Genomic DNA, 18,973 nt, shown 5'->3' with positions numbered 1-18,973 from the left:
AAGTAACTTCCCTGACAAGAATATCAGGTACCACTAATATTCTCCCCTGGTATCTTAAAGACTAGCTATTGACAAAGATTGTCACAGGGAGAACGAGGGAGAAAGGGGTGTTGCGGGGCAGAGAGGGGAAAGAGTGCTTCAAGTTCCCAAATGAAAAGAGTGTTACATATGTAGAGATTATGTCACAGCTCAACTCTGGAAAATGGTGTTTATTGAAGCCAGCAGAGGAATAAATTATGCTTGTGTTTACTCTTTTGCTCCCATGGCCAAGTGTTGTCTATAGTTGTTGAGCACCATTTTGAGGTACTAAGGGACTAAGGAATGAAAATTAAAAGATATTTAGGTGAGGCTCAAAATGGTAAACAGAAGCACAATCTACTATCTTGCTGGTTATTGTGAAACATTAGCCAGTTGCCAGAGTTGAGTCATTACACTTACATCAATGTTTAGTTATTTGACAATTTAGAAATATCCTATGCTGTTGTAATGTATGATAATGTCCCATTGCCTTCGCTTTCCCCAAGAACTAATCGCGTTGTTCATTTCTCTTAGGACAAGACCAGCGCTCTGAGCCTGAGCAATGTGGCAGGCGTTTTCTATATACTTGTCGGAGGTCTGGGGCTGGCCATGATGGTGGCTTTGATAGAATTCTGTTACAAATCTCGGGCAGAGTCCAAACGCATGAAACTCACAAAGAACACCCAAAACTTTAAGCCTGCTCCTGCCACCAACACTCAGAATTACGCTACATACAGAGAAGGCTACAACGTGTATGGAACAGAAAGTGTTAAGATATAGGGGTACGGTTAAGGTCTAGTAAACTAATTGGCTTTCCATTACTGTATGTGACACCTTTATTTTTTTTCATTGTTTTTTTACTTTGGTTTATTGTTTCAAGCTGTGTCTTCTTTGCAACCATTATATTTCTTTGAAAACTGTGCTTTCTTGTCAGGCAGTGGTGCTTTTCTGATAGCATAGTTATAATTAAAGTACAATCTGTGACCAAAAAGGAAAAACATTCTCTAGAGCCATACTGTTCAAAGAATCATATGTAAGCCACATATATGAACCACATGTATAATTTTTAAATTTTCTAAAAGTAATATTTTAAAAAGTAAAACAAGTGCAGCTAATTCCATTTAGGCCAATACATCTAAAATATTATCATTTCAATATGCTTATTAAACAAGAACATTAAAAATAAATGAGATTTTACATTTTTATTCATATTAATCTGGAAGATCTTGGGCATATTTTATACTTAGAGTATATCTCAACTCATACTAGTCATACATCAAATGTTCTATAGTCACATGTGGCTGGTGGCTGCCATGTTGGACAGTGCAACTCCAGGGAAAGCAGCTATTCTGGAAATTATGTTAAAATTAGGAATTTTAGCAAATTAGTATAGTGCTTCCATTAGGGAGTTAAGGTCCTTTTAGGTAAGCAGCATAACTGAGACAGTTTTCTCAATCTTTGGGTTACTTTGTTGTCCCTTCCATGGAACGGATACTCAGGTAAGTAAGTGTCTCTCAAAGGACAGTCTAGGCACTAAGCTGCTGGCCAAACTCAAACTAAGGTGAACCTGACTGATATCACTGAGTCTGTCAGCTACAGCCAAACCCCACCAATAATTTGGACATGTTCAAAGGCAAGCTTGTCTTAGGATAATGTCTCCATTTTGGAAGTGTTTATAATAGAATATAGTCTTTTTGCCTTGGAGTGCATCTGCCATTACTAACATGCTTATCTAAAGTGGAACAGAAAAATTAGCAACTTCATTTCCCTTATTTTAAGTGATTGATTGACCTCATGTCAATGTGCTAGAATTTTTATTTGTGCATTTCTGTTTTGACTTTCTTATATTTCACATCATGGATCTAAATCCAGGCATTTTTTAAACATTTCATCCAAATAAGTCGTCTGTCTTTACCATGGAAAGTATCATTTTACTTGATAAAGTCGCTGCTGTCCTTTCCTCCTAGAGACTACAACCTTTTGCCACAATATGTTCAGTACACTGAACTAACCTGCTGATAAAGTGTTTTCATTACATTGGTGGCAGTTCAACACTGTGATTAGCACTGTAATTAGCACTGTTTGCATACAAGCATTTAATGTCCCAGTATGTTTAAAATCCTTTACTTGAGTAGGTGATATAGGCCCACTACAATTGGGGGCATATTTTTTGCTTTATTTCATAGGATAGTACTTGACTGATTTTAATCTCACATAGCTTAATTATCCCCAATTCTAAAATGCTGGCATGCAAATAAATAATATACTTTAAATCTGTGTAGCAGCTTTCTAAGTATTCTCACATTTATTCCCTCATTTGAGATGACATGGATCAGGTCGTATTTTGTGTTTTGGGTAATTAAAACCCAGCTACATCAAGTGAACTTGCTCAAGAAAAAAACAACTAGGTACTTGTCATTCTTAGATTAGAACTCAATTCTTCCTTCTATAACTGTATTCTTTACTAAACCATATTTCCTCTGAGTACCCGTGGCCTTGTGGCCTCCAGAAAACTTGAAACCCTACTTAGACCTTCTCAAATGAGAAACAGATCTTAAGTTTATGTCACACTTGTTTACACATGCACAAAAAAATCTTAAAGAACTTCATGAAGCCTCCATATGCTCCCATTTTATATACTCCACACCAGAATATAACCATTCCTACTTTCCCCAGAAAGAATATTTTTGAAACAAGTATATCAGGCTTCAGAATTAGGATAGCCTGTAGGATTATCAGTCATTCTATTTGAGATCCCTTACTTCCCAAATACTATACCCTCAATCTTTCTAAAGCCCCAGACTGCCCCTCAAACATCATTGTGAATGTGAATCATATGGGGATCTTGTAAGATGTACATCCTAATTCATCAGATCAACAATGGGGCTTGAAATTCAACACTCTCACAAGTTGCTAGGTCATGCAGATGCTGCTATTCCAGGGAATAGTAAGATTAGAGAAAATAATCTCAGAGAACATTGACTAAGAAAAGAAAAAAGGAAGAAAGCAATTGAAAAGAGAAAGAAGAGGCATAGGGGAGGATGGGAGGGAGGGAGAGAGGGTGTTTGAACAGAATGTTGTGGTCCTAAAGTGGAGGCCTGGGACATAAAACATGGCAGTAAAGCCTTATAAATTAACTTGCCACAACTCTGGCTCTCTGGTTTTCTTTTATTCATCTTGATCCACTTTTGTGGAATAAAATTCAGGTTAATTGAGACAAAAGTCACATTTCAATAAACACTGATGCCATTATGGTTACAGCCCAGTTAGCTAGCACCTTGGCAGCTATCTCTGGGATGGTAAGAAAATCTTGGAAGAGCCTCTGTAAACAAATCTGTCCTCCAAGCCTGTGCAAAGTCTCCAGACAAGAAGGAAAAGCCTCAGAAGATGCCAGGAAAACCTCACATGTGTCAGTCAAGAGGCACAAAGCAGGCTGAATAGGAAATAGAAACCTCTGTGCTGTCCTCAGCCAATTTGGTGATGTGACATTAGGGGAGTGTTGGTTAGGTAAAGAGTGAGCTCTTCACCCTTTCATCTTTTATTTCCAAAGAAGTTCTAAAATATCACCTAGTGACTTCTAATTTGTTACCTAGTTATTAGGCTTCTGGTTCTCTGTATTGACCTAGATCTGTCAGGGTCTATTCACAGGCACAAAGATGGAGAGGCTTCCTGAGATTTTTACATTTATTACTAATTATCAGAGTCTGCCTTCAGGGTTGATATTACTAGTAATTGTTCAGGAAGGATGGCTCAGGGTAAATCACCTGCAAGAATATGATCCATTGAAATCTGGTTAACAAAAGAGTACCCTTAAAAGATGAGGAAGTCACCTCTTATTTACTATGGGCAATAGTAAATGAGGATTATTGGGCCCAGGGGGACATGTGCCTCAACTTCACACCATGTTTGGCACCCACTAGAGAAAAGATTGTGTCTTAATTACTTGATGCTTCTATAGATTACTGACCAGCCACTAGAAGTGTGCCCCTCCCCTGCCACAAGCATGCCTTCACAAGTGACTGACATTCTGGTGCCACAAATTCACTGAGGTGCTCCCTGAGGTTGATTCTGCTAATTGTTTTAAGAAACTCTTTCCAGTTTCCGCAATGCTGATCAGAACGACTTCAGGCTCCTTTGGCTTTTTCAACAATATTTCTGAAATCCCTCTCAGATGCAAGACCTCAAGATGCCTGAAGATGGGAGGGGTTCCATTTTTCTCCTAAGACTGTTCTCTTTAGTCTTCCTAGGAAATATTAACTTTGTTCATATTGTTGCCCATTTTCAGAATGATATATTCCTTCTGCAGCCTATGCACAGGTATACTTGCTGGAGAAGTTCTCTTGAATAAGAGAGCTCATTTTATGTGAAATGGGGACCAAATCCTGAATAAATGAGGCAGTGATATTCTTTTTCTCCAAAGAACTTTTACCTCAGTAATAATAATTTATTCTCATTTAAAAGCAGGAATCAAGGTGCTTGGGATATGGCTCAGTGGTACAGCATTTGTCTGGCATGTGTGAGGCTTAATCCAAAGAACCATGAAATATAAAATAAAAGCAGGAATCAGAGGCACTGAGAGGTTAGGTCACTCGCCCAAAGTCATGCAGCTAGGTAGTGACATCTCATAACCAATGGAGAAATGGGGACTCTGACTTTCTGCCACAGATATAAAATTTTTCTTAACTTCTGAAAGAGATATGACCCAGGACTTAGGGGTTCCAAGGAAGAGATTGGCCCACTTCCATGATAGTCTTTTAGGCTTCAGGTGCATGCATCTTCAACATTCTTCTTGCAGATAACTTTTATTCCAGGGTCAATGGTACATAATGATTACATCATTCTGTTGTTATCAATTTAGTATTCACTCACAAGAAAGAGAAGTATCTCCTTAGTATACAGGGAAAAGATGTAGAGGTGGGTATAGTTTGAAGAGGAGCAAGAAAGTCTTCTTCAGTTTTCTGAGTTGGGGCAGATGAATCCCCTGCAATAGTTAATTGATGTCTTCAAAAGGAGAGTGCCACCAGCAGCATCTCAATCAGGCTCACAATGTTAGGGCAAACACCCATGGGTTCCTGGCCCTTTCATGGATATCATGCTCTGGCCTCTTTTGCTATCTCTTTAAAGTCCTTGTACTATTTTTAGGCTTTAAAAACTAAGGTTGTAGGTATTTTTAAAAAATAAACAGTCACCTTTCTTGCAAGGAGCAGTAAATTTTGTTCTCCAGTCGAAATGCACTTCAATTCAGTAAGTCATAAAAGATTTTTTTTACCCTCTATTGTAAATGAATAGTCTTTTGTCACAGGTTCTGTAATCAGAATACACTCTGCCATGTAGTTCTCTTAAATATCTCTTTTTAAATACCACTACAACTTCCTAGTATACCTATATTCTGAGTGATTAAAGTCTTGAGTTAGACTTTGCAATAGACTTTGCCTGTATATTCCTTAGTATAATCAATCCAGATACTAGAGAATTATCCTAATTTAACATATTGCAAAGCATTTGCATCAAGTTGAAGAATTTAACCAGGCCTGCTGTCTAAAGCCATTTGAATAGGCTGCAGCCCCAGTAATGCCAATTTGAGATAATAGCCATCATTTTTGTTCAAGATAGATTGAGCCATAATAAACTTCTCAATTCCAAATAGAAAACCCCTTCAAATTTAAATTTCCCCTTGCCTTTGCAGATCCCTTCCCACTGGAGGCATGTGATGAGAGGAAATCACCGAAAACGTGGCTGCTTCAAGGATCCTGAGCCAGATTTCACTCTCCTTGGTGTCGGGCATGACACGAATATTGCTGATGGTGCAATGACCTTTCAATAGGAAAAACTGATTTTTTTTTCCTTCAGTGCCTTATGGAACACTCTAAGACTCACGACAATGCAAACCATCATTGAAATCTTTTTGCTTTGCTTGAAAAATTAAAATAAAAACCAACAAAAAAATGGACGTGCAAGATTCCAGTATGCGAAAAAAGTCTTATTTTAAAAAGTCAATTCAACAAAAGCCATTCTTTGATACCACTGCACAATATACAAACACCATGTTCTTTAATACACACACACACATACACACACATACACACAAATTTAAAATTCCAATTAAGCAAATAGGCCCATCTTAGCTAAAAGAATTAGTTCCTCCAGATTAAAAAAAATAAAAAACCCTCTGTCTCCCAGTATTTGGAAAGACAGACTGGCATTTCTTCTAGGATCTGCTGATCAGATGTTTTTGGTATTTCCTGTTGGTGGTGATGTTCTGTGCACCCTATTTTCTTTCAATGTTGCTGAAATGTGTATATCTTTAGACTGTAAATGCAACACTTAAGAAAATTCAAATGCTTTGGAAAAGGGACTAAGTGGCGACTTCTCTGTGTTCCTGAAATAGTTTTGTGAAAATGCTTTGATAACTTCCCACTTGGTAAAGGGATCAACAGAGCTTTCAAAATTGTCTTGTGTGTGTAGCAAGGGACGGGGCACTATCAGGCATACCTATCGGTGCTTTCCTAAAACAGATCCCGAGGCTTTCCAAGAAGCTTGGAATTTCAGCTCACAGATCTGTTTTTCTTGCTTCAGTGTGCATTTTAAGTCAATATAGCTGAGTATTTAGCATTGAGGTGAGGGAAATGCTGCCTATACTCCCAGATGTGTTTAGAATATCTTTCTCAGAAACAACACTGTGTTTAGCTCTGCTTTCTCTGCTAAGTATGCCTTTCAAGTGTGTACCACGGAGACAGAACCGCGTTGCAAGGCGGGCCAGTGGGTTCAGACCACAATTCTCAATCTGACTTTACTCTTGCTCGGTCTGTCTTACCAGCTGTTGCCTGTTACTGCCCGTGGCTCTCCGTCAGACTGCATGTGTCCTTTTCTAGTTTGCAAAGACTAAAATGCATTCCCAAACCTACAGCTAATCTGAGGGCCTCAGCATCACTCCCAGGTCCTTGCTTGGAGCAGTTTCTCTACTGACTCTCAGAAGATCGCTCTACTGCTCCATGGGCTATCAAGTAACTAATTGCATACCTGCCGTTGGCATCATCAGAACAGTCAGAGGAAATAGTCTCCGCTCACTAATTACCTCCTGTATAACGACGTACGCTTTCCGTAGTTCAGTAGTTCGCTCTCATCAGTAACGTGCATTGGGAAGTTTCCAGACTGTAAAAACTAGGAGCTCGCCTTCATTTCCCAAGTGTGACCCTTAGATGCTTAGTTGACTCGCTGCATATTTGCTCTTGTCTTCAGAAAAGAAAGGAAGAAGTCTCGTTCCAAGGAAATGTTTCCAGAAAAGTGTAATATAAACTTTCATTCCAAAAATGGTGTCATAAGCAAATAACTCACCTGTCAGATTTTAAATGGTATTTGAACACAAAAGAAAGCTGTTGTGTTTTTGTTTTGTTTTGTTTTCATGAAACTGTGATTTTCAACTTATGAATGCTATAATGTCCCAGTGTGGGAAGCTAACTCTGTGTGAATATGAAGTTGTATAAAACAAACCAACCAACCTACACACAAATGTTTTCATAGGCACTGTATAAAGAGAAATGTATGTTTATTGACTCAAATCAGTTTTTCAGAGAGGAAACTTCACTGGGATAAAGAAGCGGGTAAATTGGTTTGTTATTAAAAAAAAAAAAACTTGCATGTTTAAAAAAATGTTAATTGCTTCAAATTTCTGCTACTAACTTCAAGCTATGGGAGTTTGGCAATAGTCACTTGAGGATTTTTTTCCAATTCTTTTCTTTTTGTTGTTAAAGCTGTACTTCAGTGAACAGAAAAATTGCCAAGCAAACTAATGGCCGTAAAAGCATAAATTGCATGTGTGGGCATAATTACAGAGCCTCATTGCCATGAGGTATTGTACAAAATTTTAATACATTTTGTAAATAAAATTGTAAAGAAAGAATTTGTTTTCTGTGCTTCAATTATCTGTTTAAAATTTACCTGGATGCAGATGCTGAGAAGTTAGTATTCACTAATTGATTTCCTACCTGAAGCTTTGCAATGGATGCAATAGTCACCCTACTTGTGTTTCTCACAAAGGGTTGCATCTCTCCTCAACCTGACTGCAATGAAAGGCAGGCTCAGACTCCTCAGCTAAACCCTAAGTTAGTTTGATGTTGGGGCCTTCCATCCCCATTCTTGGCCTCCTCTACCTTTTGGGACCCCCCCCCCTATGTTGGAAAACCATTATTTCTCCAAGGGTGATGCAGAGTGGGAGAAGAAATAATGAACTGAGGACTCTACAGTTTTTAGAATATTTCTGAGGCAAAAATGAAAAGCTAAAGATCTAGCTAGTCTGATCTGCAGATTCTGAACATGGAATACAACTTTCTCTGATAAATTAATCAAGTGCTTAAATGCAGACCAGTTTTATATGATGCTCACCATACAAAAGAGGAGACAATGATAGGTAGAAAGAAGAAAGGATAATTGGCAACAGAGCCAAAAAAGAGGAAAGTGAGATCCTAGAGAGATCAAGGAAGAAACATATCTGGAACTAGAGAGTTAGAAAGCAAAGAATTCAAGACCTTGGAGAAGAAAAATAGAAATGGAAAAAGAAGACTCTGACACAGTGGTCAACTTGGCCTGTAGTCCCCAGCAACATTATTACCACTTTCACTATCCTCTGAAATGCTGATTGGTTATTGAATTACTTAAACTTTAGAGTTAGTCTTCAACTGCTTTCCTTTTCAAAAAAATTAAGACACGTGTAATAGTTCTACCAAAAGAAAAGTGATTATCTAGGGAGAAGATTCAGTGACTAGACTAGACTGATGGTCCTCTTGGGGGCTGAGGTAACCCATTCAAGTACCAAATGATGTCTCCAGATCTTCCAAAATAATAGATTTCTATTTTAACAGAAACTGATTCCTTACCCAAAGGAGAAGCTACTCTCAGGTGTTGTGGCAAATGAAAATAAAGCACTGTCTTGGTTTAGCTGGGGTTTGGGTTTTTTTCTCCTTGGAGGAAGAGAGAAGCAAAGGAGAATACTGTTTCTCAAATTGGATTCTAGGTAGCTATGTATTTTGCTCACATATAGGAACAGACTTGCCAACTAGATTTGCGAAAATCCCTTGAGCTTCAAATGACTCTCTCCCTCTGAGCACAAAAGGAGAATGACTCTTGATCTCTGCTTTGATTTTCCTGCCCTGTTAAGACTCACATCTAATCACACTCTGTCAATAGAACAATCTTCAAACAGAAAAGGCAAATGCATTTAAAGGAAATCTTGGTAGGATCATGGGAGAAATAGTGCTTCAAATTGCCTCCCTGCTGTTGAATGGGGGAAAGAGTTGACAGTGACTTGAGGAGATGAACATAAAGAAGAACAAACTGAGAAACAAGAGGCAAAACCATATTCAGATTCAATCAAGCAAAAGATACACTAATATTTTATTTCACAAGAATCAGAGTCCAGCTATAAGTACAAATACCACCAAAACCTATTATTAGGGGAAGAGTTACTTTCAAAATTGGAGCCAGATTTTTAACTACTCTGGCTATATCCCTCCCCTTTTCTCTTCACCCTGCTGGACCAGGCTTCCTGGGTACCAATTTATCATCAGATCACTTGGCAGACATGAAACTCAGCAACAATATACCTGCATGCAATTGTGGGAGAACACAACTTAACACTCCATCAGGAAATCTCTCTTGATTCAAAGGGTATTAGAAGAGCTTGCAGTTTTACCCCTGTCACTGAACTAAAGGGAGAGCACATTCTTGGGTGAGAGTTTTAGATGGCACTAAGAATTAAGGAAAGCTGCCTCCAGAATTAAAAGTGAAGGAATAAAGTGCGAGGACACATCTCACACATGTAAGACTGGGAGTCATGGATGAATCATTTATCCTCAGTGAAGACAGAGGGCACTTAGCACTTCTTTAAAGGCCCTTGGGAGAGCATTGTTGTCATGAGAAGATAAAAGGGGGCATTTGGGGGGTATCTGTCAGTATCCCAAACCTAATGCTATGTCCTCAGCATCCTCAACAGTGAGGGTTCACAAGCCCCATTTAAATGGGTAAGATCCCCAGGCTTTTTGACAGTCATTGTCATTGTAAGCAAACATCACCTGGACAATATGGTGGGGAGAAGTCATGTACTCTCTTCCTCTGCTTACCAGATGAGGAAGTAGCAAACTTGGTACCTGCCCTCATTGCAGTCTTGGTGACACTATAGATGATAACTAGAAAGAATTTGTGTCCAATTCTCTGCTCAGAGAAAACACCATAAAGAACCCAAAAGGGAGACTTTCCATTTGCCCCTTCACTTCCACTTGCTCTTCCTAACACAATTGGGTGGAACGTAACTGAGTATCTCTTTGTTCCTTGAAAGCCATGAGCCTTTGCAAGAGAGGAGTCATACCAGGCCCCTGTAAGCCTCTGCTGAGAACCTCCCAATGATTACTTTCCTGCCAGCCTGCCCACCCTCAGAGCAGGAGGCATTGGCTTATTTGTTGACTCATGACGCCCTAGCTATAAAACTGTAAAAGAACCTGCAATGACAGCCTAAGAAATAATCCTCTCCCCATGTCAGCAGCTTTGGCAAAATTACCCCACAGTGGCTTCATTGAGCTTCAATCCTATAGCAAAACAGTTGATTTACAATTTTCCTAATAAATATTCATTAAGCCTGAACAAGTCAATTAAGCTCGGGCGGCAGCTCACAAAAAGCTTAAATATAGGCAGATGGGGAAACAACTTTCAAAATAATCCGAAACAACATTGCAGTGTTCCACCACAAGAGTGCAAAAGCTTCCCCGAGAGACCACAAACTCTCTCTGAACCTGATGAAATGCTCTAGGGCTCATATTTCCCCTTATTTATAGTATAGCTTCAGAAAAGCTTGATGCACCCTCCAACTCCATTTCCTCAATTATTGCTGTATGACTTCTGCCACCATCACTCTACAGGAACTTCCTTTGCCAAAGTCATCAACAAACTATAATTTGTACTTTATCATAAGAGCTGGCAAACTTCAGCCCTTGGGCTAAATCCAACCCACCACCTGTTTCTGTGAATAGAGTTTTATTGAAACACACCTACACCTATTTATTTATGTATTATCTGTGCCTGCTTTTACCATACAATGGCAAAGTTGGCTAGTTACAACAGTATTACCCACAAAGTCTAAAATATTTACTTAGCTGCCTTTTACATAAAAAGTTTCCCAATTCTTACTTTGCCCTACGTTGATAGTCATCATCTTATTTGACTTCTTTCCAGAATTTGGGGCTATTAACTTTTCCCATGTTAGAAATCTCTATTCCTTTGATGTATGTGATAGCACTCTTTTCTGGTTTTCCTCCTACCCTGCTGCTGCTAATATGCTTCCTGGTATCCTCTTCTATCTCTTAGTGTCAATGTTCTCCCAAATTCTACCATGTTCTTCCTTTCTCTCCAGTCTCTACACTTTTCCTAGGCACTATACCATGGTATCCAATGGTTTCCATTTCCACCTATATTATGTTGTCTCACAGCCTCTTTTTCTATCTCAAATTTCCCTCCTGAGCTCCAAACAAGTATATCCAAATACCTGAGCTGGGGATGTAGCTCAATGGCAGAGTGCTTGCCTAGGATGTGTGAGGATCTGAGTTCAATTCTTAGTACCAGAAGGAAAAAAAAAATGTCTGTTAGACCCTCCTCACCTGAATTAACCCACAAGCACACCAAACTTGCTTACATTCCTAACACAGAATTTATTTCTGGTCTTTCCCTCACCTCATTGCAACCAGAGTTCCTGCTATAAGTGCCCATCTTGACTTCAAACCACATCTATGGGGACTAAAATAAAATATAATAAATCTAACACACTTTAAAAGGCAAATGTGATAATCTGAGGAAAAACATGCTTGCACTCAAAGTAGAACCCACAGTACAATAACATTTTTTTAAAAGATGCATCAGTTTAACATCAAGTTGGATAGCTAGAAAATGTAGTTAAAAGTAAACATATTGTCCTTGCATCTTTTAAATCTCAGAAATGTAATACGGTTTGCACTCATGTGAAAGAAAGTCGAGTTATCATCAAGGGGTTATCAAGCCCCAGAAAAGCTAACCAAGGGCCCCAAATCACTTCTCAAAACATAATAATAAAAAATAAAAATAAAAAAAATTTAAAAAATTTTTAAAAACATAATAATAAAAGGAGGTAGATCAGCTCCTCCAAGAGAGATATTAGATATAAGAGTAGAATAACAGAATAAGAAAAAAATATGTGAGGGGGTTGTGCATTCAGTTTATATGTACTCAAAACATATATACTTGTGTAAGGGTTCAGAATAGTCTACACAGCCCATTCTTTTTAAAAAAAAAATATTTCTCAGCTGTAGTTGAACACAATGCCTTTATTTTATTTTATTTTATTTTTATTTTTATGTGGTGCTGAGGATCAAACCCAGGGCCTTGCAAGTGCCAGGTGAGCGCTCTGCCATAGAGCCATGGCCCCAGCCCTACACAGTCCATTCTTGAGATTTTTTTTTCCTTACCCTTTGCTGCAGACTGAATTGTGTCCCCTCTGAAATTCATATGTTGATCCCTAACCCCCAATGAAACTTGATTTGGAAATAGGACCTTTAGGAGATAATTAAGGTTAAATGAGGTCATAAGGGTGAGGTCCTAATTTGACAGGATTGGTGACCTTATAAGAGGAGGAGAAGGATAGAGATCTCTCTCTGTGCACATGCATGTATGTAAGAAAGGCCATGTGAGCACACAGTGACAAGGTGACTATCTGCAAGCCAGGAAGAAAGCCCTTACTGGAACCTGACCATGCTGGTACCCCACTCTCTGACTTTCAGTCCCCAGTACTGTAAGAAAATACATTTCGGGGCTGTGGTAGTGTCTCAGCAGTAGACTGTTCACCTAGCACACTCAAGGCCCTGTGTTCGATCCTCAGCACCACATAAAACAATAAATAAATAAAATAAAGATATTTTTTAAAAGAAAAGGAAATACATTTCTATTATTTAAACCACTAAATCTTTGGCATTTTGTTTTGGCAGCCCAAACTGTGTTATGCCTTTTCTTGTTTCCATGTTTTTGCACATGTTTCTCCATTTACCTATTATCCCCTTCCCCAACTTTTGTGCCTGACTAACTCATATTCTGTCTTTAAGACAAAATTGAAATCATTTCTTCTGGGAAGTCTTCCTTGTCTTTTCTGCCAAGGATGGTGCTAGGGACTCTATGGTTTTGCTCCCATTTCAGTAGTGCTTATGTTTTTCATAGAACTTGTTAGAGAGAGAGAGAGAGAGAGAGAGAGAGAGAGAGAGAGAGAGAGAGAGAGAACTCCCCCCACCTCATCAGGAACAAAATACATACCTCAAAGCCATGCCTCCAGGTACCTACCTCCTCCAGCCACACTCTATCTGCCTACAGTTATCACCCAGTAAATTCCTACCAGGGATTAATGCACTAATTAGGGTAAAGCTCTCATAACCCAATTATTTAACCTCTAACCTTTGTCTCACACATGAGCTTCTGGGGGACACCTCATATATAAACCATAATAGTACTCTAAAGGCATATTGTCTTCCCTACCAGATCATAGGCTGAGAACATGAACAGTCTCCTAGTTGTTTCCACAACTGGAATGGGGTTGTTAATGCTTCAAGAGCAAATGAACGATATGCAGAAGTGGGGGGAAAAACAGAGGCATAACTTAGGAAATAATGTTGAAGATAGAGAAGAGGAGCCACCTTATACTATGTAAAATGCATCATGTAAAAATGTGGATGTGTAACCGATGTGATCCTGCAATCTGTAATTGGGGTAAAAATGGGAGTTCATAACCCACTTGAATCTAATGTATGAAATATGATATGTCAAGAGCTTTGTAATGTTTTGAACAACCAATAAAAAAAAAGAAAAGAAAAGGCAATTTTCCACAACCTTCCATTTCTCAGTATCTCTCTTATCCCAAAAGAAGCCCAACCTCACACCAGCCAGGCAACCTAGCACTCATCTTCCCTTGGGTGTGACATATCTCTTACATTAGTCACCATCACCACTCTGTGGGTGCCCTCCTTGGCCAATACCCCAAGCTACTTCACTGAATCTAGGTCATAAATTGATTCACAAGACACTCAGATGTGCAAATCTAATCTCCTTTGTGAGGTTCACCCACTATATAGTAGTTGAGAAATACAAATTTTAATCTATAAAAATTTAGCTCATATATATACTGCATTAGGCTCAGGCCATATGGAAGACATAATCATATACTCTTTGTACCTACCTTCCAGAAAGGGCTTGCCATCTAGCTGCAAGAAATGTAGTTAGCTTACAGGCACCAACTGTTAGCATCTTCAAAATCTGACTCAGTTTTTGAACCCAGGTCACATTCTTGAGGCAGCTCATTCAGTAAAATGGCTATAATCAAGGTTGCACGCTCTGGGGGAAACTCCAGCCAATGACCAAGCAAAGCAATACTACAAGTACCTAGCCATTTCCACTCAATATGGGACTTCTCTAATGAGCAATCTCTGCTCTGGAGAGCCCCCTTGGGCTGGCAGAGACTTTGTCAGGTCTGCATCACAATCTCATGGACCCCCTTGCTCAATTCTGTTTGTCCTTCCCTGCCTCTCCTCATGTACTGATCCTAATAAACTTTTTTTGCACTCCTAAATCCTTCTCAGCCTCTGCTTCTCTGAGAGTCCAACCTGTGACATTTGGTACCAAAAGTAGTCCAAGGAAGTAGGCCATCATATGGCTCTTGGTGACTGGATTCACCAGCACCCAGCTAGTAATAAGGACCTTAGTCCTGGTGGAAGGTTATATATAGACAATCCCTGGAACAAGGTGGCAGCCCAATGGTTAAAACTTCCCCTGCCATGTTTCAGAAAAATGTACCAGTGGGGAGGATACATTAGCTGGTGGAATGACTCAAACATTTTAAATTTATATGGGATAAAATGGAATTTTATGCTTTTTTACTAAGTTACATTAATGCCCTACAAACAGATAATTTAAAGTCGAAGGCAAATAACACTTAAAAAGTAAGTGTGAGCCCAGTGCAGTGCCACATGCCTGGAATCCCAGGACTTGGGAGGCTGAGGCAGGAGGATCACGAGTTCAAAGTCAGCCTCAGCAAAAAACAAGGCACTAAAAAACTCAGTGAGATCCTGTCTCTAAATAAAATACAAAATAGGGCTGGAGATGTGGCTAAGCACCCCTGAGTTCAATACCCCATACCAAGAAAAAAAAAACTAAATGTGAGAACACAGAAGTCCCTTTTATAGCTTACAAAGAAGCCCTCATTTACAGCAATGGGTGAACATGAAAAGCTGAAGATTAAATCTAGGATTTGATCATTACAGTGACTAAACTTCAATATTCAAGTGAGGCAAGTAAATTACACCAAAGTTGAGGTTCTAGTAGAAAAAACTTGGGATCCTGACACATGGGGTGGAGACATGTATGTGAATTAAGCAAATGCTCCCAAAGAATTTGACTCCTTAGTCTTCTCCAAAACTTCTGAGCCTCTAAAAGCAGCCCACTCCTCCCCCAATAACTGCCAGTACTTCCTCCATATAAGACAATATAAAGTTCTTTCTTCTGTAAAGCAACAGGCCTATTTATAGCACAGCCCTTCTAAAAACAAGTATTGTGCCCCCCAAAAAATAAGACCTAACTAGTATGTGCTGACAGGACTCAGGAGATGAGATTCTGAAGGTAATTATCAAGGAGAGTTTCATCATAAGATTGGGCTAGACAGGGATTGTTGATTTGGGGACACTCTCTTGGGATAAAGGACTGACCATAACAGGGACCTCAGAAGGTAGTGTAACTCACTACTCAGGTGGCTTGATAAGCCTGGAAAAATCAGTGACCCATACTAAGTGATGTTGAAATTCCTAAATTGCTCTGGCATATAGTAGAGGAAGGAATTATAAGGCCAAAGGAAACAGGCATGCTGGATTGGATATATTGTTGAAACCAGAAGATACTATGCTGCATAGGAGGACACAGGGGACACATCCTTCACCTAGACCATCAAGAAGACAGGTAAAGTTGACATCAGAATTATCGAGAAATACAGTAGTGGTTCTCCTCTGAAGGCCAAGGCAGATGATAGGAAAGCTGTTCCCTTGGTTTGTTGTTAGAAATGTACTAATTAGGGTAAAGCTCTCATAACCCAATTATTTAACCTCTAACCTTTGTCTCATACATGAGCTTCTGGGAGACACCTCATATATAAACTATAATAGTACTCCAACCCTCCCCAACCCCAGAAACACAAACCAGGTGATAAGCTTTTCACCACTAGAAGCCAAGGGCTTGTAATTATTGTAAAAGTACATGTGATTAGAGTGGCAACCAAGTGGGCCTGATCTGTGGAGAATTAAAGGGATGATTAATAGAACAAGCATCGCTGGAGGCAAAAGAGATGGGAAGCCAAAAAGGGTATTGCTTAATATGTATAATTTTAAAAGGAGTAATAAATTATCAGAAACTAGAAGTCAGTCTTCCAATTTATAAATTCATGATTTCAGGAATGTGAGTATAGCTCAGCGGTAGAGTGTTTGCCTAGCATGCATGAGGCCCTGGGTTCAATCCTCAGCACTACAAAAAATATATCATGATTCCTAGTCCTGAGCTAATTTTAAGCCTTAGAACCCATTGATGAAAGAGATGCCTCCTAAGAGAAGAATCCTGTAATACCAGTCTTTCCTCTGGTCCTTATCAAAAGTCATCTACTTGGGTGAAGTTACTGTGTTAATCAAGAGTTCCATTACTCTGACACAATACTCAAGTAAACAATTTGCAGGAGGAAAGGTTTATTTTGGCTCACCATTTCAGAGGTTTCAGTCCATGGTTGGCTACCTAGCTCTGCTGCTTTGGGACCTGTGTGGAGGTGGAACATTATGGTAGGAAGTGCACAGTAGAGCAAAGCTGCTCACCTCATGGTGGTCAGGAAGCAGAGAGAGAAAAGAGATGGGGGTTCCAACATCCTCTTCAAGGGCACACCCCTATGACCTAACTTCAACCCAGTAGGCTCCAACTCCTAAATGTTCCACCACCTTTCAATAGCTCCACAGTGTGGCAACCAAGCCTTTAATACATGGCCTTTGGGGGACACTTCAAATCCAAACTATAGCAGTTACTTTACATTATTTGCACATAGTGTACATTTACCGTACACTAGGAAAAGAAGCATATCCAGCTATTGAAAGGACTATTGGGGCCAGGATCTGAGTTGACATTGTTACTTACAGACATAAAGCATCATCATGTCTACCTGTTAGAGTAAAGTCAACAGATGTTAAGTGTTATATGGAGTCCTGGCCAATGCCTTACTTGTAATAGATCTATTGGGTCTGCTGACTAACCTGATGGTCACTCTCCTCATCTCTGAGTGTATAGTTGAGAGAGATATGCTGAGCAGTGAAAGTAATCTTTATACAAGATCCTTGGTCATAATAGAGGAAAAATAGGAGAAGTTTGTGAAACGACCCCACCCCAAAGTAACTAAACAAGATAATAAATCAAAAACAATATCACATCCCAAGAATGACGGTGGAAGTTACTGCCATTTACAAAGATTAAAATCCTGTGACATTAAAAAAAATGGATCTGCCTAGATGGATCCTGAAAAATGACTATGGACCACTTCAAATTCAACAAGGAGTACCTGGTTCCAGGTACATGATATGCAGGTATTGATTTAGTAAGTACTTTCCTATCCCAATCAGGAAAGATCCAAAACAGTGAGCATTCATATGAAAGAGGCAACACATTCATTTACAGTGTTGCCTCAGGGCTAGGTTAATTCTCATACCCTCTGTTATAATGAGATATGGACCATCTGGACATCTTTTAGAGTATCATTTTGGTTTTTTACATCACCATGCTGATCCAGCAGAACGAACAAGAAAAGACCAGCATGCTGGAGGCCTTGGTAAGATACTGCTCCACAGAGTGGTGTCATGCAGGGGCTCTGACCCAGGAAACAGATTTGGGGTTTGGCAGGTGGAAGAAGATGCAAGGCCTGGTGGGAATATTGGTCATCCTTTATTCAGAAGTGGCCAAAGCCATTAGCCAGCACCCCACCCCCAACCATTTTCATAGGCCCTTTTTTTATATAGCACAGAAAAGAAGGCATACTGCAACAAGTTAGATGAGGGGAGGGGGCATGCTCACAAATTAATGTTTACCACCTTGAGCCTATACATTGAATCAGTGTTTCTGGCATTGATTAACCATAACATAGTTCCCAGCCCTGGCTACATATTAAAAATATAACATAGCCTGACAAAAGACTTGGCAAGGGAGCCTAACTAGAGCCATTTGGGGGCCTGCCCCAACAGGTGGGAAATCAAACCTTTAATGATTCAGGAGCCTGATTCTTCAGTATAGGTATTAGAGTCAATTCTCAGGGGCATACAGGGATGTCCCCACCCAATAAAAAGACAAAATTGCTGAATTTTGTAAAATCTACTACAGAGCAGTAAATGCAATGCCTGATGGGTCTCCTTAGGTTAGAGAAGCAAAACATTCTACACATAGAAATAGTTCTCTGGTCCTTATAGTTGTTGAAACTAGAGGTTACCTACCAGTTTTGAGTGGAAACCAGAGCAGGAAAAGGCTTTGCAGCATATCTAAGCCAGGTGCAAAAGCCCAATTACTTGGTCCATATAACTGGCAGACTTTATATCGTTAGAGAAACAATGTGGAGTCTATGGGAGAGATGTGGTGGAATCACAATGAAGCCCTTGGAGTTCTAGAGAAAGGCCATACCAAAGAACATGTATGCCTTCTAAAAATAAAAAAGCCCTTGACAAGATATTAGGCCCTGATACAGATAGAATGATTGACTATGGAACAGTGACCCTACATCTAGAAATGCCCACCATAAACTGGATCCTGCTAGACCCATCAAGTCTTAACATTGACTAAGCCTAGCAAAAATTATGATAAATATGGAAATGGTACATCTGGGACCTCACATAAGTTGAAC

The 18,973-nt window shown here is 39.5% G+C and overlaps 1 protein-coding gene across 7 annotated transcripts in view; it reads left to right on the top strand.

Moving 5' to 3' along the window:
* The window catches only part of Gria3 (glutamate ionotropic receptor AMPA type subunit 3), a 280,239-nt gene extending 272,331 nt beyond the window's left edge, over positions 1-7,908 (top strand). For 5 of the 7 annotated variants that reach the window (XM_058571563.1, XM_058571557.1, XM_046468812.2 and 2 more), the window contains 2 exons: positions 553-800; positions 5,705-7,907. In XM_058571563.1, the coding sequence (XP_058427546.1) occupies positions 553-798 (246 nt within the window). In that variant the 3' untranslated portion in view covers positions 799-800; positions 5,705-7,907. Of the gene's footprint in view, positions 1-552; positions 812-5,704 lie in introns of all 7 variants that reach the window. The other 2 variants (XM_058571555.1, XM_058571572.1) reach the window with 2 other exon arrangements.
* The last annotated feature ends 11,065 nt before the right edge of the window (positions 7,909-18,973 follow it).

The sequence above is a fragment of the Marmota monax genome, unplaced genomic scaffold, assembly GCF_021218885.2.
Source record: "Marmota monax isolate L192 unplaced genomic scaffold, Marmota_monax_Labrador192_F-V1.1 WCK01_AAM20220418_F8-fsc00054, whole genome shotgun sequence".
In the NCBI taxonomy this organism is placed as follows: Eukaryota; Metazoa; Chordata; class Mammalia; order Rodentia; family Sciuridae; genus Marmota; species Marmota monax.
This window is presented reverse-complemented; position numbering and strand designations above follow the sequence as displayed.